Source organism: Mobula hypostoma, chromosome 6 (genome assembly GCF_963921235.1).
Source record: "Mobula hypostoma chromosome 6, sMobHyp1.1, whole genome shotgun sequence".
Lineage (NCBI taxonomy): Eukaryota > Metazoa > Chordata > Chondrichthyes > Myliobatiformes > Myliobatidae > Mobula > Mobula hypostoma.
The window spans coordinates 187,377,169-187,404,940 of NC_086102.1; the positions used below are offsets into that span (position 1 = coordinate 187,377,169).

Below are 27,772 nucleotides of genomic sequence, written 5' to 3' on the forward strand. Positions count from 1 at the left end.
TGGTGTAGCACAGTGTTCGTGCTGGGTTGGGGCTGGACAGGGGAGGAGATGCCGGGGGTGGTGTAGCACAGTGTTTGTGCTGGGTTGGGGCAGTCCAGGGGAGGAGATGCCGGGGGTGGTGTAACACGGTGTTTGTGCTGGGTGAGGGCTGGACAGGGGAGGAGATGCCGGGGGTGGTGTAACACGGTGTTCGTGCTGGGTTGGGGCTGGACAGGGGAAGAGATGCCGGAGGTGGTGTAGCACAGTGTTCGTGCTGGGTTGGGACAGTCCAGGGGAGGAGATGCCGGGGGTGGTGTAGCACAGTGTTCGTGCTGGGTTGGGGTTGGACAGGGGAGGAGATGCCGGGAGTGGTGTAGCACAGTGTTCGTGCTGGGTTGGGGTTGGACAGGGGGAGGAGATGCCGGGGGTGGTGTAACACAGTGTTCGTGCTGGGTTGGGACTGGACACGGGAGGAGATGCCGGGGGTGGTGTAGCACAGTGTTCGTGCGGGGTTGGGGCTGGACACGGGAGGAGATGCCGGGGGTGGTGTAGCACAGTGTTCGTGCGGGGTGGGGGCTGGACAGGGGAGGAGATGCCGGGGGTGGTGTAACACAGTGTTCGTGCGGGGTGGGGGCTGGACAGGGGAGGAGATGCCGGAGGTGGTGTAACACAGTGTTCGTGCGGGGTGGGGGCTGGACAGGGGAGGAGATGCCGGGGGTGGTGTAACACAGTGTTCGTGCGGGGTTGGGGCTGGACAGGGGAGGAGATGCCGGGGGTGGTGTAACACAGTGTTCGTGCGGGGTGGGGGCTGGACAGGGGAGGAGATGCCGGGGGTGGTGTAACACAGTGTTCGTGCGGGGTGGGGGCTGGACAGGGGAGGAGATGCCGGAGGTGGTGTAGCACAGTGTTCGTGCGGGGTTGGGGCTGGACACGGGAGGAGATGCCGGGGGTGGTGTAACACGGTGTTCGTGCTGGGTTGGTGCTGGACAGTGGAGGAGATGCCGGCGGTGGTGTAACACGGTGTTTGTGCTGGGTTGGGGCTGGACAGGGGAGGAGATGCCGGGGGTGGTGTGGCACAGTGTTTGTGCTGGGTTGGTGCTGGACAGTGGAGGAGATGCCGCAGGTGGTGTAACACGGTGTTTGTGCTGGGTGAGGGCTGGACAGTGGAGGAGATGCCGGGGGTGGTGTAACACGGTGTTTGTGCTGGGTGAGGGCTGGACAGTGGAGGAGATGCTGGGGGTGGTGTAACACGGTGTTCGTGCTGGGTTGGGGCTGGACAGGGGAGGAGATGCCGGGGGTGGTGTAACACGGTGTTTGTGCTGGGTTGGGGCTGGACAGGGGAGGAGATGCCGGGGGTGGTGTAACACGGTGTTCGTGCTGGGTTGGGGCTGGACAGGGGAGGAGATGCCGGGGGTGGTGTAACACGGTGTTTGTGCTGGGTGAGGGCTGGACAGGAGAGGAGATGCCGGGGGTGGTGTAACACAGTGTTCGTGCTGGGTTGGGGCTGGACAGGAGAGGAGATGCCGGGGGTGGTGTAACACGGTGTTCGTGCTGGGTTGGGGCTGGACAGGAGAGGAGATGCCGGGGGTGGTGTAACACGGTGTTCGTGCTGGGTTGGGGCTGACCCCTGCTGGTGGTACTGCTTTCCAGAGCTCAACCGGTGGAATGGAAAGTTGGACAGTGTGCACGCAAATGTTCATCTGCACACTGCTGAGAATTGCGTATTCACACAACGTCAATTTATAGGACATGTCACTCGGGGACTTGGCCTATAGTATACATCTCTAGTGTGACTGTATGTTTAACTTGTATCTTGTATGCGTTAGAAATACTCTCTTCTGTGTATAACTGCTGGCACTTATTTTTCACCTTGGCCCCAGAGTAACACTGTTTCATTTGGGCATTGTTATCTGTTGAATGACAATTAAACTTGACCTTGAACTTAAGTGCTTCATTTTTATTATCAAGGCAACCTGCAAGGAGCTTAGGTAAAGATGAATGTTTTACTGTTTTTAATGTATTTTTAATATTCAGTTTGCATATTTTTGAGCATTTTTACAGGTCTGAAATATAGTTCTTCACATCACTGGCCAAATTTGTTTTGTGGCATAGCTAGTTGTCCAAGTTTATTTCAACTTTTATGGTGGGTAAACTCTTCAGGTGCTGCTGGAAATGCCATTTTGGAGTATAGAGTTTCATTATGAGGGATCCACCCAACTCCGTCTACCAAGTTTCAGATTGTCTCAGGCAAGTTCAAATTTTATTCAGATATCAGCAGGAACCATAGTTCCATGGTTGACCAAACACCCACAATGCTAACTATTAACTTCTGACCAATTTACGCAATTTATAGTGACAGGTGATCCCACCTGATTTCACCTATCACATTCTAGCTATCCCTCTTCCCCTCCCCCACCTTTTAATTCTGGCATCTTCCCATTTCCTTTCCAGTCCTGAAGAAAGGTTTGGGTCCAAAACGTTGGCTGTTTATTCATTTCCATAGATGCTGCCTGGCCTGCTGAGATCCTCCAGCGTTTTGTGTGTGTTGCTCTGGATTTCCACCATCTGCAGATTTTCTCCACTTTTTGCTCCAGCAGATTAGTTTGTTGTTTTAAATTGCTCATAGTCTCTTTGATTTAAGTTGCAGGTTTTTCCTCAATGGAGGTTAGTTTGTTCCATTGTTTTTTAAAGAATTAAGTTTGACATGACTGTATAAATTTACCATCAACGTCTTGTAAATTAAGTCTTGATATTTGGGAGCTGCCCCATTTGATTGATTGCATTTTCCTAAAAATCATTTTAAATTAGGACAGCTTTAGTGGACTGAATGCTTCTCCTCTGTCCTGTGGTTATTAGATACCATGATTCCTAACAGATTTCCACACCTCAGGGGCCAGCACATGCCTTTGAAGGGCTTTTGGATAAGATTCATGTTTCAATGGGGAGACTATTGATTAAAACTGGAAATTCTTCCAGCTATTGCTAGCTCCCAGTTAACTATTTTGAAAATAAGTTGAAATATTAATTTTCCTTTAAGGTTTTCAGATGGTTGATCCACCAAAGAAACAATAAAAATGTTACTTTTAGAATTGACAATAGCAGTAGAATGTTAATGACACTAAAGAAAGTGTCAGATGATCAGAGGAATAGAAGTATCATTGCACAACTGATCTAATGGTGGGTGCTTACGACAATATAAACAAGGTTGAAAGAGTACAGCGAAAATTTACAAGGATGCTGCCAAGTCTGGAGGACCTGAGTTATAAAAAAAGATTGAAAAGTTTAGGAATTTATTCCTTAGAACGTAGAAGATTGAGGGGAAACTTGAAAGAGCTATACAAAATTATGAAGGGTATTGACAGGATAAAGGGAAGCAGGTTTTTCCCACTACGGTCGGGTTGGACTACAACTAGAAGTCGTGGGTTAAGGGTGAAAGGTGAAAAGCTTAAGGGGAACATGAGGGAAAACTTCTTCACTCAGGGGATCGTGAGAGTGCGGAATGAGCTATCAGAGCAAGTGGTGCACGTGAGCTTGATTTCAACATTTAAGAAAATTTTGGATAGGTACATGGATGGTAGGGGTATGGAGGGCTATGGATCCAGTGCAGGTCGATGGGAGTAGGCAGTTGAAGTGGTTCAGCACAGACTAGATAGGCCAAAGCACCCGCACTTTTCTATGACTATATGACTCTAATATTGGTGCTGTTGTTACTTATTTGCTTATTGAGATACAGCGCAGAACAGGCCACTTCCGCTCTTTCAGCCAGCCAGCCAGCCTCGAGGGGGAGCAATATCCTTGCAGGTAGGTTTGCTAGCATGGTTCGGGAGGGTTTAAACTAATTTGCAAGGGGGATGGGACCCAGAGCAATAGAGCAGTGAAAGAAGTGCATGGAGTAAAGCCAGATCTAACATACAGAGAGGCTTTGAGGAAAGAGAAGCAGAATAAACGGTGTAAAGACAGTAAGGTAGAAGGGCTGAAATGTGTGTACCTCAATGCAAGAAGCATCAGGAACAAAGATGATGAACTGAGAGCTTGGATACATACATGGAATTATGATGTAGTGGCCATTACAGAGACTTGGCTGGCACCAGGGCAGGAATGGATTCTCAATATTCCTGGATTTCAGTGCTTTAAAAGGGATAGAGGGGGCGGAAAAAGGGGAGGAGGGGTGGCATTACTGGTCAGGGATACTATTACAGCTACAGAAAGGGTGGGTAATGTAGCAGGATCCTCTTTTGAGTCAATATGGGTGGAAGTCAGGAACAGGAAGGGAGCAGTTACTCTGCTGGGGGTATTCTATAGGCCCCCTGGTAGCAGCAGAGGTACAGAGGAGCAGATTGGGAGGCAGATTTTGGAAAGGTGCAAAAATAACAGGGTTGTTATCATGGGTGACTTTAACTTCCCTAATATTGATTGGCACCTGATTAGTTCCAAGGGTTCAGATGGGGCAGAATTTGTTAAGTGTGTCCAGGATGGATTCCTGTCACAGTATGTGAACAGGCCAACCAGGGGGAATGCCATACTAGATCTAGTACTAGGTGATGAACCGGGTCAGGTCACAGATCTCTCAGTGGGTGAGCATCTGGGGGACAGTGACCACCGCTCCCTGGCCTTTATAATTATCATGGAAAAGGATAGAATCAAAGAGGACAGGAAAAATTTTAATTGGGGAAAGGCAAATTATGAGGCTATAAGGCTAGAACTTGCGGGTGTGAATTGGGATGATGTTTTTGCAGAGAAATGTACTATGGACATGTGGTCGATGTTTAGAGATCTCTTGCAGGATGTAAGGGATAAATTTGTCCCGGTGAGGAAGATAAAGAATGGTAGGGTGAAGGAACCATGGGTGACAAGTGAGGTGGAAAATCTAGTCAGGAGGAAAAAGGCAGCATACATGAGGTTTAGGAAGCAAGGATCAGATGGGTCTATTGAGGAATATAGGGAAGCAAGAAAGGAGCTTAAGAAGGGGCTGAGAAGAGCAAGAAGGGGGCATGAGAAGGCCTTGGCGAGTAGGGTAAAGGAAAACCCCAAGGCATTCCTCAATTATGTGAAGAAAAAAAGGATGACAGGAGTGAAGGTAGGACCGATTAGAGATAAAGGTGGGAAGATGTGCCTGGAGGCTGTGGAAGTGAGCGAGGTCCTCAATGAATACTTCTCTTCGGTATTCACCAATGAGAGGGAACTTGATGATAGTGAGGACAATATGAGTGAGGATGATGTTCTGGAGCATGCTGATATTAAGGGAGAGGAGGTGTTGGAGTTGTTAAAATTCATTAGGACAGATAAGTCCCCGGGGCCTGACGGAATATTCCCCAGGGTGCTCCATGAGGTGAGAGAAGAGATTGCTGAGCCTCTGGCTAGGATCTTTATGTCCTCGTTGTCCACGGGAATGGTACCGGAGGATTGGAGGGAGGCGAATGTTGTTCCCTTGTTCAAAAAAGGTAGTAGGGATAGTCCGGGTAATTATAGACCAGTGAGCCTTACATCTGTAGTGGGAAAGCTGTTGGAAAAGATTCTTAGAGATAGGATCTATAGGCATTTAGAGAAACATGGTCTGATCAGGGACAGTCAGCATGGCTTTGTGAAGGGCAGATCGTGTCTAACAAGCCTGATAGAATTCTTTGAGGAGGTGACCAGGCATATAGATGAGGGTACTGCAGTGGATGTGATCTATATGGATTTTAGTAAGGCATTTGACAAGGTTCCACACGGTAGGCTTATTCAGAAGGTTAGAAGGCATGGGATCCAGGGAAGTTTGGCCAGGTGGATTCAGAATTGGCTTGCCTGCAGAAGGCAGAGGGTGGTGGTGGAGGGAGTACATTCAGATTGGAGGATTGTGACTAGTGGTGCCCTACAAGGATCTGTTCTGGGACCTCTACTTTTCGTGATTTTTATTAACGACCTGGATGTAGGGGTAGAAGGGTGGGTTGGCAAGTTTGTAGACGACACAAAGGTTGGTGGTGTTGTAGATAGTGTAGAGAATTGTCAAAGATTGCAGAGAGATATTGATAGGATGCAGAAGTGGGCTGAGAAGTGGCAGATGGAGTTCAACCCGGAGAAGTGTGAGGTGGTACACTTTGGAAGGACAAACTCCAAGGCAGAGTACAAAGTAAATGGCAGGATACTTGGTAGTGTGGAGGAGCAGAGGGATCTCGGGGTACATGTCCACAGATCCCTGAAAGTTGCCTCACAGGTGGATAGGGTAGTTAAGAAAGCTTATGGGGTGTTAGCTTTCATAAGTCGAGGGATAGAGTTTAAGAGTCGCGATAAAACTCTGGTTAGGCCACACTTGGAGTACTGTGTCCAGTTCTGGTCACCTCACTATAGGAAGGATGTGGAAGCATTGGAAAAGGTACAGAAGAGATTTACCAGGATGCTGCCTGGTTTAGAAAGTATGCATTATGATCAGAGATTAAGGGAGCTAGGGTTTTACTCTTTGGAGAGAAGGAGGATGAGAGGAGACATGATAGAGGTGTACAAGATAATAAGAGGAATAGATAGAGTGGATAGCCAGCGCCTCTTCCCCAGGGCACCACTGCTCAATACAAGAGGACATGGCTTTAAGTTAAGGGGTGGGAAGTTCAAGGGGGATATTAGAGGAAGGTTTTTTACTCAGAGAGTGATTGGTGCGTGGAATGCACTGCCTGAGTCAGTGGTGGAGGCAGATACACTAGTAAAGTTTAAGAGACTACTAGACAGGTAAATGGAGGAATCTAAGGTGGGGGCTTATATGGGAGGCAGGGTTTGAGGGTCGGCACAACATTGTGGGCCGAAGGGCCTGTACTGTGCTGTACTATTCTATGTTCTATGTTCACCCAATAATCCTCCAATTTAATCCTAGCCTAATCATGGGACATTTACAATGACTAATTAACCTACCAAGTGGTACATCTTTGGACTGTGGGAGGAAACCAGAGCACCTGGAGAAAAGCCACTCTGTACAGACAGTGAGGGGAAGTGAGCCTGGGTCGCCGGTACTGTAAAGCGTTGTGCTGACCATTACTCCACCGTGCATAATTCCTCAATATTGTTTACATATCGGACCATAATGACATGAAAGGAAATACGGGATTAATTGAACCAAGATTGACTGAGATTGAGGAAGTGAATTTAGAAAGAGTTGAATGCTTTAAATTAGTACCCCAAATGGACAATTAAGTGAAAATGTACTTTGTGAAAGGCAACTGAAGACGAGAGTAATTTACCATTAAATAAACATTTTCACTTGGTTACCTCCTCACTCCCCTCATGACCACTTTTGTTCATGTGAATGAATTTATTTCTGAGAGCTTAGCGATAAGAAGTGTAATGTCCTTTGCTACAATCACAATTTTCAAAGGGGAACGCTTCAGTTAAAAGACTTCTTTTCCAATCATTTGCACAGATAGATCAATGGCAATGGGACAAATCTAATCAAAATGCAACATATTGGTGGCTATATTGAAGGATGGCGCTCTCTCAGAATGAGATGAATTGATGGAGAGGGTGGATTGAAACCTTTATAATGCAGTGAAATTTTTAAATTACACACCAACTGTAATTAACCAGAAAAGCAAACACTTTAGCTCTCCATTTTAGAAAATGAAATGGCTTTTACTTGCTGTTTTGGGATCCAGTGAGCTTATTTTTTTTTTCAGAAATACTTTTTTTTACATTTATGGCTGAATCCTTGCCATATTCACAGAAGAAAACTTAAGTGCACTCATATAAATGAATTTTATACTTACTATTTGGATTGCTTGTGCTATGTACCGAGACCATTGGTACATTAGGACCTGAAAATATACAGAATACAAAAAATACTTTAATATCTTTCCATTTGTAAATATTTTATCTATATTGTGCTGAGAAGTATTATCTGGATTTGACAGAATCACTTACATATTTGCAAGTTAAATATTTTTCTTTGCACAGTACTGTAATTTTATGTATTGCACTGTACTGCTGCAACAAAAAAAAGCAAATTTGATGCCATATGTGAGTGATGACAAACCTGATTCTGATATGGGTCTCATTTATGGACTGAGAGTGAGAAGGGGACAGGGAGAGGATCATGGTTGGGAAAAGGGGAAGGGAGGGGGCATGAAACATCAGGGAGATGATCACTAAAGCAAATATTTTTAATCAAATGACCTTGCCTGGTGTCTCGGGGTTGGGTATGTTTGCATTTGTACTCCTTCTCTGCCACCTGTCCTACACCCCTCCCGCAGTGCTCCACCCTCACCATTCCCAACATCCTATGCTCCCGCCAGATTGACAAAGTTGCTCTCTGCTCCATGTTGACAAATACAGTACCGTGTAAAAGTCTTGGTCACCGTAGTTATATATATGTGCCTAAGACTTTTGCACAGTGTGGTAGTTGTTCTGGAAACACACACCGGAAGGAAAAGGGGAAGCATTATTTTTGTCTAAACACAGTCAACAGGCATGATGCATATGAAAACAATTCGTATCCTTGTTCATGTGAATTATTTTATTATATAGCAGCACTTCGAAGCACGGTACATATGGAAGGAAGACCCTAGTTTGTGACACTCATTTGTACCACTAGACCCGCACTTCTGAGGTTGAGAGTGGAACTACCTCAGTGCAACGGCTTTTCCACTTTAAAAACGCTTCTGCACAGGTTTCCTGTCATTGTCACACATGATGGACAACCACCACAAATGTACGTAGCAACAAGAATACAATGTAAAATGATTTTTTAATGTTGAAGGTAAAATCTGAAAGTGATCCCGCTGTGTATTTAGTATTTCAGTAATTTTTGAATAATCTTGTAAACGTTTTGTTTATTAAATATTTGTTTGTTTAATTAATTCATTACAGGTTATATGTATAAATACGTGGATTGTACATGTCATCACACTATTATGTGATATTTGTGTACCTCGCTTAAATTAAAGAACCCAGTTAGACTCACATTTTGGACTCCTGCGTCTTCCTTTGAATTAGTTTAATGTTTTGAAGTTACAAAACATAACAGATCCTATTACCATTATGTGCACATCTAAAAGATATTATATTGACCATGGTTAGTACTTGAGGATCTTTACATTGGTGACATAGCAGTGGAAACAGCTAGCAGTTCTGGGAGGGCACGTCTCGCACAACCTCTCATGGTCCCACAACACATCCTACACAATCAAGAAAGCTCACCAACGCCTCAAGTTTCTGAGGAGGCTGAAGACAGCTAAACTACATTCATGTCCTTCTACAGCTGCATCACTGCATCCGTGTCAAAAAGAGTTGCATCCTAACATGCTGCATCACTGCATGGTACAGTGATGCAGACAGGAGGACTACAAAAGGTAGTCAAAACTGCTCAACGCATCACCAACACCTGCCTACCCACCATAAAGGACAGCCCTAGACAGGTGCTAGAAAAGGGCCAGTAATATCATGAAGGATCTCACCAACCCCGCTCATGTACTGTTTGTCCCACTCCCGTCAGGGAGGAGGCCACATTGTATCCTCATCGAAAACAGTTACTTTCCCCAAGCAGTAAAGATGATCAGTGCCTGGACCCACTAACCCACCCCTCCACACCCCCTCTTATCACTTCCTGTCAGTCACCTTATGTACAGACACTCCTGTGCCTAGTGTAACTCTATGGGCATACAATCAATGTATATAAGCTACCTTATGGATTTGTATTTATTGTGTTTGTTTTATTATTATGTTCTTTAACTTATTGTGTTGTTTTCTGTGCTGCATTGAATCCAGAGTAACAATTATTTTGTTCTTCTTTATACTTGTGTACTAGAAATAACATTAAACAATCTTGAATCTCCCCAGTGTTCAGCACAGGAAATGGCATCTCTTCAACTGCCTCTGCTCAGAATCAAATGTGGATTCTGGCCAGCTGGAGGTGAAGATGACATTATCTTCCGCATATAACAAATTCAAGGTAAATGTAGGGAGCAGAATAGCCATTATCTATCACAGTTTTTCAACTTCACTAAAGTCTATGCCTCCATCCTCTGGTAGTAACCCGACTCAAATTATGCTGTCCTCAGTAATTGGTCTCCCTCTTTGCTTATCCACAACAGAATGAAAGTACAATGTTAACCAATGAGTTTATATTGAAACAATTCTCAGTGACAACCAGTGTTAAGCAAAGTTGTGTTATTGCTGTAACACTTCTCTTATTCTTTCCTGCTGCAATAATTTGTGTCACCTCCAGCAAACACCCCTCTGGGATGTGCGAATCTTTAGGACAAATGGGAAGCCGTTCAAAGACTGTTGCAACTGCACTTTAATATCAGGGTTACCCAATCCTCAACAATAACCTCAATAAGCCAACATACCTAGTATTGAAAATAAAAGTTAAAGGCCGCAGAAGGGGGAAATCAGAAAGTAAAACGGGAAATACTGGAAGCATTCAGGCCAGGCAGCATCTGTGGAAAGAGAAACAGGAGTTAATGAATAGGTCAAAGAACTGACAAAAATTCCTTGACCTGAACTGTTAACTCTGTTTTCTTTCCACGGATTCTGTCTGACCTATATAGCCAGCCTAGTATTTTTTGTTTTTATCTCTAGTTTCATGGTGTTGGGCACACCAATTCAGCTCTGCTGGGAACATAGCATGACTCAAATGCTTAATGCAAGACTCCTGAAAGAAATACCAGGAAGACAGAGGGAAACACTGAAGGATATGTTGAAACTTCCTGTTGATGAAATGCAGCCTTGCTACTAACTCTTGGGGTTCTCAGGCCCAGACCATTCAAGTGGAGAAGGAGCACTTGGAATGGCATTGGCAATCTCATTAACAATGCACAGAGGCCCAGTATCAGCAGCGAGAGCAGACTACCCCATCAATCACAATCTGCCCAGGTTTGCGATGGGGAAGAGAAAGGCTGCACCTCCTACACTGGCCTCATTAGCCACTCCAGAAACAACAAACCCACAAAATTTGATCGCTCTTGATCCTGAAGGAATGCCTAAGGAAGGCAGAGAGGGAAACCAAGACACTCCCTGGAACAGACAACTGGATTGGGTGTTTAATATCGAATTCTTCACCCTTTTGTAAATTCGCAGGCCAAAGCTGTGTATTGTACTACAGGTATGGCATCAGTAGAATCTTGCACAACTGTGACATTGCTGCCTGATTTCTAAACTCCAATTCTCTTACAACAAAGACCAGTATGCCATATGCTTTCGTAATCACTTGCCTTCCATCCAGCAAACCTTTTGTGATTTGTGCATTCTTTCTTCATTTAGATAGCAGTCTGACTTTGGGTGGAGATGTGTCTCAACCAAAGGAAGTGTAAGATGCTGCTTCCCTCCACTAGCCTGCAGGTCACCCTTTGCCCCTCGATCAGGGTCACATGAAGCCATGGGAGCAGGTGGTGCATGGTTGTTATGAGCAGTTGGTGCATATCACAAGTCCTGGATATGTGAACACTGATGCCAGGCAGACAATCTCTGAAGAGTAATGATAGTGGCTGAGGTTATCCAACTTGTAAAGACACAGCCCAGAAGAAAGCAATAGCAAACCTCCTCCGTAGAAAACTTGCCAAGAACAATCATGGTGGTGAAAATAGCATGATCGCTCATGTCATACGAAACGGCACATAACGAATGAATTCTTCCCACTGAGTTTCACGTCCTCAGGGTTAACAATTCAGTAGGACCAGGTATCTAATTTGCTGTTAGAATTGTCTTGTTAGTGTGATCTCAAACGTACATTGCTGAGGTATGACTTACATTGGTGATCCTAGGCAGAACATAAACAAGTATCAATGATCAGGCCAGAGCCAACAGAAGCCCTTTAAAGAGCTATTGTGAGATACACAATGGTAACAGGCTCTTCGGCCCTTCGAGTTTGCACTAACAGCAAGCATCTATTGTGATACCAATCGTATACTAATCCTATTTTATTCTCCAAATATTCCTGTCAGCTCCCTCAGATACTAACACTCAACCTACTCACTACGGACAACTTACATGTTCCTAACACTCACCTACATGCTACAGACAACTTACAGGGTCCTGACACTCACTTACACACTAGGGACAATTTACAGAGTGCTAACACTCAGTACGGACAATTTACAGAGTTCAATTGACCTAATGACCAGCACATATTTCCAGAGGAGGAGGAAACGCACACATTCAGAGGGAGAATGTAAAAACTCCATGCCAACAGCAGAATCTGTCAGATCAGGATCGAATGTGAGTCTCAAAGGTGCAAGGCAGCAGTTTCTCCTACCAGCGCTGCTGCCCCACCCTAGTTGCCCTTTAAACTCTACTCTGTACATCAATAAGATCTTCTAACTCATATCACCATCTCACAACACACATAAAAGTTGCTGGTGAACGCAGCAGGCCAGGCAGCATCTCTAGGAAAAGGTACAGTCACGTTTCAGGCCGAGACCCTTCGTCAGGACTAACATCATGTGCAAGACATTAGTTTCTACATTATTGACTCTCCACTCATACTCCTGATCCTTGGGTACCTTTAGCTGTCTCAGCATAACCCATCTGTGGACTGGAGGTAGGGGAGAATCAATGCATGGTCCAGCCATTGTAAGAGGATTTGTTTTCCGCCTGCTGTTCTGATCCCCAGATTCTCCAGAGACCAGCAACCAATGAGGGGAAAGGCTTGTGCTCAGGGTAACCTGGAGCCTTCAGGAAACTCTGCCCTATCTTCAAAGGAAGACAAGCCATTTCCAGCCAATAGGCTTGTGCCAGTTCGGGCCCTGTCCAGTCAAGAGTGCATTGGAATGAGATCTCTAGTTCAGGCGCAAACCAAGGAGTGCCCAAGCAGTATGGAACTCCAGCATTAAGCCAAAGGGCTCCAGTTGCCAGGTCCTGTCTAGGGGGAATGCTCTTAGACGAAGATCCTTGGAACCTCGACCCAGGAGCACAAGGACCATTTGTTGCACCTTGCTGCTGATGCCTGAGGAGATGGATGAGGATTTGGACTGTGATTTCTGGTTTCACTAAAGACTCTTGTCTTCAGTGAAGACAAGGGCGAGACTCTGGGGTCTACTGAAGAACCCCTGCCACTGACGGAATCTCAGAAATCATCCTCAGAGGAAGGTTTGGGGGCAGCTGCAGCACCCAAGTTGGTAGAAATCCCTTCTGTCTACAAGAATTTGGAAGAGATCTTCAGTAAGGGAAAGGCCTCCACTCTTCACTGCACCAACCTTATGAATGTGCAATAGATCTACTGCCAGGTATGTGTCCTTCGCGGGGTCGATTATACATGCTCTCAGGCCTAGAGAGAAGCGCTGTGGAGGAGTATATTAAGGAGGCTCTTGTCCTGGGATTCATTCAGTCCTCCACCTCTCCAGCCGGATTCTTCTTTGTACAGAAGGAGGACGGGAGCCGATGGCCTTGCATTGATTATAGATGACTGAATTGTATAATGGTCAAGAATCGTTACGCTCTTCCACTCATGAACACTGCTTTCAAGATTCTACAAGGGGCAAGAATATTCTTGAAGCAGGACTTGCGGAGTGCATGCAGCCTGGTTCACATAAAGGAGGGTGACGAGTGGAAGACGGCATTCAACACGCTGACAAGTATTACAATAAAATTTCATCAATCTGAAATGTTAATTTTGACCTCTCTACTAATGCTACCTGACTGCTGATAGTTTCTGTTTTATTTCAGACTATCTACATCTGACTTACTTTATCTTTTGCATGATTTGTTTTCAATGTCAATAAAATACATATAGTTAAGATGTGCTGGAAATGTTGGTTGAAGCCACATCCTGATATATTAAAGTTTCTCTTAATGCCAATCATCTGCTTTTACAACCAGATAGAATATCTAATGAAGCTAATGGCTTGCTGTGTTTTCTAAGTTACTTCTAACTTTTGGGTACATTTGAATTGTTCTTCACATTGTTGCGTGTTCAAGCACATCCAGGTAGCCCAAATGGTATATGATTCTTAATGTTTGTAGTTTAGTTCAGTGGATTCTAGTAAATCTGGTGAATATATTAATGATGATTTTTCTTCTTTTTGTTTTGATAATTCTCTGAAGATGGCTGGATTGTTCATAGCACCACTCACTTTTCTATAACTTCTCCTTCTGTTTTGTCAGTGAAGTACTACACTCCAGTTGCTATCTGTAATCATGTGCCATGTTCAGTGAGGCACCAGCATGGAATTTTACTGGGAAGAGCATGGTTGAAGAATATTCACTCTCATTCTTTGGGCTTACCTGTGACCCACACCTATTTGATCAAATTCTGTGCTCTGAACGCAGCAGCTAACAGATGCAAGGACAGCTTCTATTCCACTGGTATCAGACCTCTTGTACGATACAGGAAACAAACGCGGATGGTAGTTTTCCTCCCAGGTGCCAGGATCCCAGATGTTTCTGATTGCATCCACGATATCTTGAAGTGGGAAGGAGAACAACCAAAGGTCGAGGTACATATTGGTACCAAAGACATAGGTAAGAAAAGGGAGGAGGTCCTGAAAACAGACTACAGGAGAGAAGCAGAACCTCAGAGGTAGTAATCTCGGGATTACTGCCTGTGCCACGTGACAGTGAGTATAGGAATAGAATGAGGTGGAGGATAAATGCGTGGCTGAGGATTGGAGCAGGGGGCAGGGATTCAGATTTCTGGATCATTGGGACCTCTTCTGGAGCAGGTGTGACCTGTACAAAAAGGACGGGTTGCACTTGAATCCGAGGGGGACCAATATCAAGGCGGGAAGGTTTGCTAAGGCTATTGTGAAGAGTTTAAACTAGAATTGCTAGGGGGTGGGAACTGAACTGAAGTGGTGGAGGAAAGGGAGGTTGGCTCACAAATAGAGTAAGTTTGGAGACAGTGCGAAAGGGAGAATAGGCAGGTGAAAGAGAAGGGACACGCTCAGTCCGATGGTTTTTTGAGATGTATCTATTTTAATATGAGGAGTATCATGAATAAAGCGGATGAGCTTAGAGCGTGGATCAGTACTTGGAGCTATGATGTTGTGGCCATTACAGAGACTTGGATGGTGCAGGGGCAGGAATGGCTACTTCAAGTGCCAGGCTTTAGATATTTCAGAAAGGATAGGGAGGGAGGCAAAAGAGGTGGGAGCTTGGCACTGTTGATCAGAGATAGTGTCACGGCTGCAGAAAAGGAGAAAGTCATGGAGGGGTTGTCTACGGAGTCTCTGTGGGTGGAAATTTGGAGTAGGAAGGGGTCAATAACTCTACTGGGTGTTATTATAGACCACCCAATAGTAACAGGAACACCGAGGAGCAGACAGGGAGACAGATTCTGGAAAGGAGTAATAATAACAGGGTTATTGTGGTGGGAGATTTTAATTTCCCAAATATTGATTGGCATCTCCCTAGAGTGAGGGGTTTAGATGGGGTGGAGTTTGTTAGGTGTGTTCAGGAAGCTTTCTTGACACAATATGTAGATAAGCCTACAAGAGGAGAGGTTGTACTTGATCTGGTATTGGGAAGTGAACCTGGTCAGGTGTCGAGTCTCTCAGTGGGAGAGCATTTTGGAGATAGTGATCACAATTCTATCTCCTTTACAATAGCATTGGAGAGGGATAGGAACAGACAAGTTAGGGAAATGTTTATTTGGAGTAAAGTGAACTATGAGGCTATCAGGCAGGAATGTGGAAGCATAAATTGGAAACAGATGTTCTCAGGGAAATGTACGGAAGAAATGTGGCAAATGTTCAGGGGATATTTGCGTGGGGTTCTGAGTAGGTATGTTCTAATGAGACATGAAAAGGATGGTAGGGTACAAGATCTGTGGTGCACAAAGGCTGTTGTAAATCTAGTCAAGAAGAAAAGGAGAGCTTACAAAAGATTCAAAAAACTAGGTAATGATAGGGATCTAGAAGATTATAAGGCTAGCAGGAAGGAGCTTAAGAATGAAATTAGGAGAGCCAGAAGGGGCCATGAGAAGGCCTTGGTGGACAGGATTAAGGAAAACTCCAAGGCATTCTACAAGTATGTGAAGAGCAAGAGGATAAGACGTAAGAGAATAGGACCAATCAAGTGTAACAGTGGAAAAGTGTGTATGGAACCGGAGGAAATAGCTGAGGTACTTAATGAATACTTTGCTTCAGTATTCATTACAGAAAAGGATCTTGGCGAATGTAGGGCTGACTTACAGTGGACTGAAAAGCTTGAGTATGTAAATATTAAGAAGAGGATGTACTGGAGCTTTTGGAAAGCATCCAGTTGGATAAGTCACCGGGACTGGACGAGATGTACCCCAGGCTATTGTGGGAAGCAAGGGAGGAGATTGCTGAGTCTCTGGTGATGATCTTTGCATCATCAATGGGGATGGGAGAGGTTCCGGAGGATTGGAGGGTTGCGGATGTTGTTCCCTTATTCAAGAAAGGGAGTAGGGATATCCCAGGAAATTATAGGCCAGTGAGTCTTACTTCAGTGGTTGGTAAAATGATGGAGAAGATCCTGAGAGGCAGGATTTATGTACAGTTGGAGAGGCATAATATGATTAGGAATAGTCAGCATGGCTTTGTCAAAGGCAGGTTGTGCCTTACGAGCCTGATGGAATTTTTTGAGGATGTGACTAAGTACATTGATGAAGACAGAGCAGTAGATGTAGTGTATATGGATTTTAGCAAGGCATTTGATAAGGTACCCCTTGCAAGACTTATTGAGAAAATAAGGAGGCATGGGATCCAAGGGAACATTGCTTTGTGGATCCAGAACTGGCTTACTCACAGAAGGCAAAGAGTGGTTGTAGACGGGTCATATTCTGCATGGAGGCCAGTGACCAGTGGTGTGCCTCAGTGATCTGTTCTGGGACCCCTACTCTTTGTGATTTTTATGAATGAACTGGATGAGGAAGTGGAGGGATGGGTTAGTAAATTTGCTGATGACACAAAGGTTGGGGGTGTTGTGGATAGTGTGGAGGACTGTCAGAGGTTAAAACGGAACATTGATAGGATGCAAAACTGAGCTGAGAAGTGGTACATGGAGTTCAATCCGGATAAGTGTGAGGTGGGTCATTTTGGTAGGTCAAATATGACGGCAGAATATAGTATTAATGGTAACTCTTGGCAGTGTGGAGGATCAGAGGGATTTTGGCGTCTGAATCCATAGGACACTCAAAGCTGCTACACAGGTTGACTCTGTGGTTAAGAAGGCATACGGCGCATTAGCTTTCATCAATCGTGGGATTGAGTTTAAGAGCCGAGAGGTAATGTTGCAGCTATATAGGAGCCTGGTCAGACCTTACTTGGAGTACTGTGCTCAATTCTGATTGCAGAAGAGATTTACAAGGATGTTGCCTGGATTGGGGAGCATTCCTTATGAGAATAGGTTGAATGAACTCGGCCTTTTCTCCTTGGAGCGACGGAGGATGACAGGTGATTTTAGTAGAGGTGTACAAGATGTATGAACAGTATGCAATACAAGCTTTTCACTGTATCTCAGTATATGTGACAGTAATAAACCAGTACCAGTGATATAACTTGGCATGTTGTTATTTCAAATGAGAAAACCAATATAACTGTTATGCAGAAAATTAGAGCTAGGACTTTTTACTGTTGTGCTCTCAGAGGCAAGATATCTCCAACTTGAAGTAAAATTTGATGAGAGTAATTTTTATGGATCGATTGATGTGACTAGTAGATTGGATAGAATTGTGCTACATGTAACAATTTATATCTTTCAATTTAGTTTGGTATATTTCAAGCTTGTAGTGTCTCCTCTGCACAGATTGGATATCTACTTAAAGCAACAAACCCTTTTGACCTCCATGTGGCCCTAAGTTTCTGATTGCCTGTCACTGAATGTCTCCTTCCCACTTCTACTCTGACCATTGGCAAACACCAAGCTCTTCTCATTAATATGATCCAAACATTGTTAACTGGTTCCAACCAGTCAGTATTTACCATGCCAAAGGCTGTGAAAGATATGACATCATTAAATCCAGTCACAGTATTTCTATCTCTATCTCTAGGGGGAGAGAGGGAGAGATGGAGGGGGAGAGAGGAGGAGCAGGAGGAAGGAGGAGGAGGAGGAGGGAGAGAGAGAGAGAGGGAGGGGGAGGGAGAGAGAGAGGGAGAGGGATGGGGAGGGAGAAGGAGAGGGGAAGGGGAGGGGAGAGGGAGAGAGGGAGAGTGTTTGTTGGTCTTCGAGTAGGGCACACAGACAAGCATCATGGCAGGTTATAACACTGAAACAGCAAGCTGTTGGTCTCCCCTCTCATTGTGGCAGGAGCGATATCTCTCTCTCCCTTGCTTGTGAGAGAGAGAGAGAGAGAGAGAGAGAGAGAGAGCCTGTTTGAGATGTCGAAGTGTTGGGATGGACAGTAGTTTTGTTGGACTCTAGATCATGGTCTCTGAGGGCTTTGCTGTTGCTTGCATGGTAGGTGGTGGGGATTGATGCTTTTCCTGGAGCAGATAGGGGTCGGTGTGTGGGGAGGGTAGATGCTTTTCCTGGAGCAGATAGGGGTCGGTGTGTGGGGAGGGTAGATGCTTTTGCTGGAGCAGATAGGGGTCGGTGTGTGGGGAGGGTAGATGCTTTTGCTGGAGCAGATAGGGGTCGGTGTGTGGGGAGGGTAGATGCTTTTGCTGCTACTTGTGCATCGGAAGGTGGAGGGATGGTTCTGACATTTTCCGTCAATCCTTCTGTTTTGTGGATGTCTGTAAAAAGTAAGCGTTTCAGGTTGTATATGGTATACATTCTCTGATATTAGACTGAACCATTGGACTATTTTCTAAACAAGGAGAAAATTCAGAAATCAGAGGTGCAAAGAGACTTGGGAGTCCTTGTGCAGGATTTCCTACAGGTTAACTTGCAGATTGAGTTGGTGATAAGTAAAGCAAATGCAATTTTGGCATTCATTTTAAGAGGACTAGAATATAAAAACAAAGATGTGATGCTGAGGGTTTGTCAGATATTGGTCAGACAACTCTTGGAGTATTCTGAGCAGTTTTGGGCCCCTTATCTAAGAAAAGATGCGCTGGCATTGGAGAGGGTGAGTCCAGGACCAGAGGGCACAGCTTCAGAAGAGAGGGACATCCATTTCTGGTAGAATAAGAAGACAAGGAATTTTCTTCTCCAGAAGGTGGTAAATCTATGGAATTCAGTGTCACAGATGGCTGTGGAGGCCAAATCACTGGGTATATTTAAAGTGGTGGTTGACAGGTTCGTGATTAGTCAGAGAATCAAGGTTACAGGAGAAGAGAGGCGAATGGAATTGAGAAGGTAAAGTAAATCAGCAATGATGGAATGGCAGAACAGACCCAATGGGCTGAGTGGCCTAACTCTGCTTCTACGTTTTATAGTGTTGTTGTCTCGTTGAATGTAACCCTTTTATAAAGCATGTACCACACATTCCACAAGTATTACTTTCATGGAAAGCGAAACCCAAGATCTCTTAAAGATACAAAGAGCATTGCAAATGATTGCAATGAGATATTAATTAGTCATGAGTTCTTGCATGCATGATTAGTTCAAGCTCATAGGACTAGATGTTTCAATCCCTTTGATAAGCAGATCCTAACTCGGGTCATAGCATAGAGAACTAAAGCATAGCATAAACCAAATGGCCTCATTTATTACACAGAAGCAAAATATTGCCAATGCCAGAATTCTGAAACAGTACCTAAAAATACAGAAAAAACTTCTGCAAGGAGAAAGCCCTTTCTTTGACAGAGAACTAGTTAACTTTCCAAGTTGATGACAATTGAAAACAATTACAAAATTATGAATCATCTCGGAAGACTAAACTTAAAGCACTAATGTCTCTACCTTGGGAGACTTCTACATTATTCAATGTGATGATGCACTTCAAACTGAAGCATTTCCACTTCCATCAATTGTTACATTGGTCGTTGTGATAAATTATGTAAACTAAACCATCAGCCTTATTGAACTAATGGATCGTTATTCAGAGTGCAGGAAGTGAAGTATATAGAAATTAATTTCCCAAGCATCAGTTCCTACATTGCCGTTATAGATGTAGATTAATATCATCCTTTTACTGTATAGATATCTAAGGAATTTGTACACATATCTTGTAAGTTTTATGTTTCCTTGAACAATATTTCAGTTGAACACAGATTTATAAAATCCCAAGAGCAGCAATTACTTCAAAACAAACTAAATTTGATGAGAGGCGGGCTAAGTGAGGGAGTGTCACACTGTATGAATCAACAGAGTCAACAAACTCATTCGTAAGGCCAGTGATGTTGTGGGGATGGAACTGGACTCTCTGATGGTGGTGTCTGAAAAGAGGATGTTGTCCAAGTTGCATGCCATCTTGGACAAAGTCTCCCATCCACTACATAATGTACTGGGTGGGCACAGGAGTACATTCAGCCAGAGACTCATTCCACCGAGATGCAACACAGAGCGTCATAGGAAGTCATTCCCGCCTGTGGCCATCAAACCTTACGACTCCTCCCTTGGAGGCTCAGACACCCTGAGCCAATAAGCTGGTCCTGGACTTATTTCCTGGCGTAATTTACATATTACTATTTAACTCTTTATGGTTTTATTACTATTTAATTATTTATGGTACAACTGTAACGAAAACCAATTTCCCTCGGGATCAATAAAGTATGACTATGACTATGACACACTTCCAACTAACTGAGTTCCACATCAAAAATCTATGTTTAATCCTTTATTACAAATCAACAATAAGGTCACTCAACTATTCTGTAATTCATGTGAAACAAAAATGAGTGAGATGAGCGTAATCTGCAAAATCTCTTGTGCTTATTTCTTCATTTCCATAGATGCTGCCTGACCTGCTGAGTTCCTCCAGCATTTTGTGTGTGTTGCTCTGGATTTTCAGTATCTGCGGAATCTCTTGTGTTCGTTAAATCCTACCCCTTAAGAGAGAATTGCTATCATTCCTGATCCATCATTAAGAAATAATCTTAACCACACATGCAAAAGAAATGGTTCTGCTAAAAGATTAGGAACTTGAAATATTAACTTTGCTTTAAATGGGCATTCCTTTGTATATTACTCATTCATAATCCAAAAGGAATAAAAGTAGCTGAACCCTACCAAGTGGACTTCCAAAGTTAAGTTGAAAGATTAGTTTTATTTGTCACATGTACATCGAAACATACAGTCAAATGCACTGTTTTGTTTATCGTCAACAACTGCTCTAGTGGGCGGATCACAAGTGCCAACTCACAGGAGTCTGCCCCTGTATTTGCCGGAGTTTAGAAAAATGAGAGGGGATCTCACTGAAACCTATTGTATATTGAAAGGTCTAGCTAGAATGGATATGGAGAGAATGTATCTTGTTGTTGGGGAGTCTGGGACTAGAATGGAAGGATGTCCTTTAGAACAGAGGTGAGGACTAATTTCCTTAGCCAGTTTTCATTGAATTCATTGCGGCAGATAGATGTGGAGGCCAGGTCGTTGGGTATATTTAAAGCAGAAGTTGATAGGCTCTTGATGAGCAAGGGCAACAAGGGTTATTGGGAGAAGGCAGGAGAATGGGGTTGAGGGGGATAATAAATCAGTCATGATGGAATGATAGAGCAGATTTGATGGGTCGAATGGCCTAATTATGCTCTTGTGCCTTATGATCACCATGACTCCAGTGCCAACAACCTGTACACCTTTGGAATGTGGGTGCAAACCAGAGCACTTGGAAGAAACCCATGCGGTCACTGGGAGAACACACAAATTCCTTACCGACTGCGGTGGGAATCGAACCCTGAATGGTTATTGCTGTTGCTGTAAAGCAATTGCACTAGCCTCTATACTGCCATGCCACCTGCACTAACTGGATATGAAATCACTCAAAACTTTAACGGTAAGCTGGCAACCAATACAATGGTTGTATAGACTAATGGAGTTCCTATCGTTAAATCAATGCACATGAAATTTCACCCACGATAGGCAGGAAAGTTTCTCTTGAATAAATCACAAACAGTATTTTCCTTGCTTGCAACAGCTGAATCAGGACGTCTCAAATATGGAAAGAATAGTAACCAATTGTTCTTATTGTACTTCTCAACAAACTTCAAGCTTACCTTCACAGTGCAGAATGAAGTGCTCATTATTGGGGCTGAAATAGGCGCTGAAGTAGGTGCAGTTCTCTCTCTGGAAATTACAGGAAAGACACTGGCGGTGAAATGATCCTGCAGTGTGAACACTGTTTAACAGAACAATAAAGAAGTAAGTTTAGAACAGAAACAATGAACTTATTTTGTACTGATGATCTGTGACTGAAAAACGGATGCAAATTGAATTTGATATTGAACCAGGTATTACCCCAACAAAGTGGCGGGGTGGAGATACAGTACGTCTCTACCAAAGGAGGTGTAAGGCGCTCCTTCCCTCCGCTAGCCTGCAGGGCACCCTTGGGTAAGGTGTAGCACCTGCTTAGCCCCTTGATCAGGGTCACATGAAGCCATGGAAGCAGGTGATGGATGGTCGTATGAGCAACTGGTGCATATCACAAGTCCTAGTTACGTGACCACTGACGCCAGGGACTCAGTCTCCGAAGAGGATCGATAATGGCTGGGGTCACCTGTTTTGTAAAGACACTGCCCAGAAGAAGGCAATGGCAAACCACTTCTGCAGAAATATTTGACAATAACATCGATGGAGATGGAAAGATCATGATCGCCCATGTCAGACATGGCACGTAACAAATGAACAATTACCCCAGTGAGCATAATGCTGAGAATCTGAAATAGCAACTCGTGCCTGGAACACGGGAAATCTGGGTAGCGAGATAAAGTTGCATTTGAATTTTCAGTTTGATTAAGTACTTTTGGAACCAGAGGAAGTTACAGATGATCAAAAGTCCAAATGAACAGGAGAGGTCAATAAACAGAATGGCTCACATTTAGATGCCAGTTTGAGATAGTTTGAGATAACAGTTTATTGAAAGAAATACTTGCAATCGTTCAACACCTGTTGTAACCTCTGGATATCCAAAGCAGGCTGTGATGTTTTTTGCAGTGTTCCCACTGTTGTAATGCAAGATACGCAACAGCCATTCTCAACATAGTAAATTCCCACAAGAATCAACAGCATTATGATGAAACAATTAGTTTAGGTAATATTGATTGAGATTAAATACTGGTCCCATATTCACCTGGTGTGCTTCAAAGTATTACCATGGGACTATTTACGTATATCTAACTCAATTATACATCTTAAAAAAAAATGGTGATATAGAATAGTACAGCACAGGAACAGGCCATTCAGCCCACAGTTTTGTGCTGAACCAACTAAAAAGGAAATCAAAAACACCCAAACACCAATCCCTCCTACCTACACCATGTAAATATCCCTCCATTTTCCTTACATCCATGTGCCTATCTAAACCTCTCTTAAAAATCTCTGATATATTTGCCCCTACCATCATGTCAGGCGGCAGATTCCAGGCATCTCTGAGTAAAAAATTTTCTTGATAACACATGCCGCTGAATCAGGAAGCATCCTGGTAAACCTCTTCTGCACCCTCTCCAAGGCTTCAACATCCTTCCTATAGTGCAGCAAACAACACTATCTCTGACAGTGTAGTACTTAGTGCTAAGCTAATGAAACCAGAAAAGCTTGAGATTCCAACTTCCAGAGAGAGTGCCAATAACTCCATCAGAATACTGGAGAAAGGGAGATGTTGGAAATAATTCGGAAAATGTGACTCTCAGATGGTTGATGATCAGGTTGAGATGTTCTCCGATCTTGGGAATTTAATTGCAAACATTACATCACCACGTGAAGAGACAATGTCAGCACATTGTTGGTTGTGGGAGAATTACTGAGATACTGAACTCCAATGATGTGGAAGTAGGAAAAAGCAGATTATGGCCCATGAACAGAACATGAGTTTGCTATGTACTGATTCATTTCTCTCAATTCAATTCTTTCTAATAAACACTTGGTGTCTAACATTCCCACATTTGCATCCTTTGTCCTAATTTTAAGTTTTTTTTTATCAAGGATCTTTGCAGTTATAGAATACTGCACAGACAGAGGGAAGTGGAATATGCATTTTAACTTTTAAGTTACAGCACAAAATTGATCTGAGTTTAAAATCAGACATCGCAACTACTGTTGTGAGAGACGGAAGTCCATTTAATTCTGATATAGTTTTCACAGCTTTTGAATAGATTCACCGCTGATTATCTGCTCTCATCTTGGATTCAGAGAGCCAGCTTTCCATTTTATCGGATGTGGGCAATGTAAGAGATTTGACTGGATGCCTGGCGTATTGTACATGAAGTATTCGTTCACAATGCCAACTCTGTTTTCCTACATTGGATTTAAAATTGAATTGGAACTCAAAATTGAGACTTGATAGTGTTCTACAAGGAGTGATACTTTATTCAAAATATAAAATTAATTATTTTGCATCAGATTGAAAGGAAGAAAGAGTGCAGAGAACATTTACAAGGGTGTTCTCAGGACTGGAGGACCTGAGATTGAATAAGTTAGGAGTTTTATACTTTATACATTATTGTCACCAAACAATTGACACTAGAACGTACAATCATCACAGCGATATTTGATTCTGCGCTTCCTGCTCCCTGGATTACAAATATTAAATATTTAAAATAGTAAAAATTAGTAAATATTAAAAATTTAAATTATAGATCATAAATAGAAAATAGAAAAATAGAAACTTAGGTAGTGCAAAAATACCGAGAGGCAGGTCCGGATATTTGGAGGGTACAGCCCAGATCTGGGTTAGGATCCGTTCAGCAGCCTTATCACAGTTGGAAAGAAGCTGTTCCCAAATCTGGCTGTACGAGTCTTCAAGCTCCTGAACCTTCTCCCGGAGGGAAGAGGGCCGAAAAGTGTGTTGGCTGGCTGGGTCGTGTCCTTGATTATCCTGGCAGCACTGCTCTGACAGCGTGCGGTGTAAACTGAGTCCACGGAAGGTTTATTCCTTGGAATGTAGAAGATTCAGGGGTGATTTGATAGAGGTATACAAAATTATGAGGGGTATAGATATAGTAACTTCTTCACTCACAGGGCTGTAAGAGTGTGGAACAAGCTGCCAACACAAGTGGTGCATGCGAGTTTGATTTCAACGTTTAAGAGAAGCTTAGATAGGTACATGGATGGCAGGGGTATGGAGGAATATGGTCCCCATGCAGGTCAATGGGAGTAGACAGTTTAAATAGTTTAAGTATTAATTTATCTACTTCTTTGTGATTATGCACTGTTCTCTATTGTTAGTTTAACATAACCTTCCTCGAGGAAATTTTACCTCCTTCCCAGTTAACCATTCCTTCAGTTGTATTATTTATTGTAAATTGCAGTTTCAGACACACATGCATAACGTTAGATACAGTATCATTTAACTTGTATTTGTGCATTTGAGAAATGTCACTGATTTGTTTGTGCATCTACTTTGATCTGCACATGGACATTAAATAAAGTGAAATTAGCTAACTCTGTAAAAAAAATCAATGAGGCAAGTTAAATGAAGACCCTTTCACCAAGTTTAAAACTGGTGCCCAGAGAGAGATGATATTTCATTAGCAAAGTTCATGAGTTCAAAGATTTTTGCCTTCTTGTTTTTCAAAATGATTACATTTTGCACTCATTTAATTGTCATACCATATTGGAAACAATTTTTTTTATTTAAACAGGTATGATATGACTGAATTCTGCTCACCTGTACAACTGTCTTGATCTTGGGGAATCTTCTGTACTCAGAAAGTATCTAGTGGATGAGATCGGAAAGGCAAATCATCAGATGACAAAAATATATTAGCACTTTTTTGTTTAAACCAACAGATTTGCTTAACATAATAATTTTCCTTGACAAAACTATGTTTAGAATCATCTTTATTTGGCCAGGTTAAGTTTATTGTGCAGACAATGCTTTGCTAAGTGACGTATTTCACATATTGTGAAGGGGATGGGGAAACAACTCACAACCTTGCATTGATGCAATAGCTCTCTGATGATCCAAAGTACACCAATAGATTACTGTACTAGTGAAATAGTCACTCACGCTATGTATGAAAATATGGATAATAATTTTCTGGCTACATTAGCATTTTGAGATAAAATGGTCACAGAACACTAAAGTATGGAAACAGGCACTTTGGCCCACTAGTCCATGCTGATCCAGTAACCTGCCTACTCCCATCGACCTGCACCCAGACCGTAGCCTTCCATATCCCTCTCAACCACATCATGATCATCAGGTGCTGTGCCCAGTTTGAGGTTTGACTGTCATGGCCCACGCACTCCTGTTTCAGGTCAAGTGGATCAATTCATTGGTATTCATTTCCAGTTCGCTGGTGCTGTCTCCATCATCATTTGTCTTTGTCTTCCTCTTGCTTTCTTCCCTTCAATCTTTCCCATGATTACTGTGCATTCTAACTCCTCTTTCCTAATCACATGTCCAATGAAGTTACATTGCCTTTTCATGATCTCATACATTATTTCTCTTTTTGTGTTTGCTCTGTTCATGACATCCTCGTCAGATAATCGTTTCATCCATGATATTCTTTGCCTCCTCCTTAAAAACCACATCTCTGCTGCTACAATTCGTTTCCTCATGTTACTAGATATTGTCCAACATTCTGAGTCATATAACATAACTGGATAAACGCAACATTTCAGTACTCTGAGGCGGGTTGTCATGCCTAGTTTAGTATTGGTCAGTATACTCTTCATTCTCGTAAAGGTGTCTTTTGCCATCCCTGTTCTTCTTTTGATGTCAATGTCGCACCTGCCATCTGATGTCACCCAGCTTCCTAAGTAGCAAAAGTTTTGTACTTGTTTTATGTCTTCCCCATTTATTCTCAGCCTGCATATAGGATTCTCGTTCTTTTTGGATATCACCATACATTCTGTCTTTTTGCAACTGATAGATAGACCCATTTTTGCACTTTCTTGAACAATTATATCAATTAAGTTTTGTAGTTCTTCCTCCATACTTGCAATTAACACAGTGTCATCTGCATATCTGAAATCATTGATGTTTTCACCACCAACTTTGATTCCCAAGATGTCTCATTTTTTGTAATATTGTTTCACTGTACACATTAAATAAATCAGGAGAGAAAACACACCCTTGTCTAACACCTCTCTTGATTTTCGTAAACTGACTCACTTCTCCATCTATTCTTACAGCGGCAGTTTATTCCCAGTACAAATTTCTGAATAGGCGGAGGTCTTTCGAATCTAGATCTAGAGTTTCCTGTAATATTGCAAATAACTTATTGTGCTTCACTTTATCAAATGCTTTTGTGTAGTCGATAAAACAAACAAATCTTTGTGCACTTGAATAGCTCGTTCTGATAGTATCCTTACATCAATATTGCATTTCCTGTACCTTTGTCTTTCACCAAACCACATTGTTCTTTGCCTATTTCAGCTTGTATCTTACTTTTAGCTCTTGTTATCAAAATTCTTAGAAGTACCTTGTTGATATGACTCATTAAACTTATGGTCCTATGTAATTCACATTCTATTGCTCCAGGTTTCTTAGGAAGAGTGATAAATACAGATTCTTTCATCTCTTCTGGTATTATTCTAGTCTCATAAATTTCATTGATTAAATCAGTAAGCTTTTCAATTCCATAATCTTCAAGGGCGAGAATTTGTTCTATTACTAATTCATCAGGACCTGCTGCCTTTCCTTTCTTCATCTTATTTATTGCATTACGAACTTCAGATTTTAAAATACTTGGACCTTCAATGTTTTTTTTAATTTCTGGTTTTTTGGCTCGATCATCTTCAAACAATTCCTGAATACACTCAGTCCATCTGTTCATAATCTCATCTTCTTCCATGATAATGGTACCGTCCTTTGCTTTCAAACATCCACCTGAAGAACAGAGGAGCTTTTTACCAGTGATATTCTTGATTTGTTGATGTAACCTTTTAG

General features: G+C 42.9%; 1 protein-coding gene across 3 annotated transcripts in view; it reads right to left on the minus strand.

Moving 5' to 3' along the window:
• The window catches only part of LOC134348689 (inactive dipeptidyl peptidase 10-like), a 927,397-nt gene that overhangs the window by 37,137 nt on the left and 862,488 nt on the right, over nucleotides 1-27,772 (minus strand). For all 3 annotated transcript variants that reach the window (XM_063052476.1, XM_063052475.1, XM_063052477.1), the window contains 3 exons: nucleotides 25,544-25,591; nucleotides 21,936-22,057; nucleotides 7,707-7,754 (listed from right to left, as the gene is read on the minus strand). In XM_063052476.1, the coding sequence (XP_062908546.1) occupies nucleotides 7,707-7,754; nucleotides 21,936-22,057; nucleotides 25,544-25,591 (218 nt within the window). The remainder of the gene's footprint in view (nucleotides 1-7,706; nucleotides 7,755-21,935; nucleotides 22,058-25,543; nucleotides 25,592-27,772) is intronic.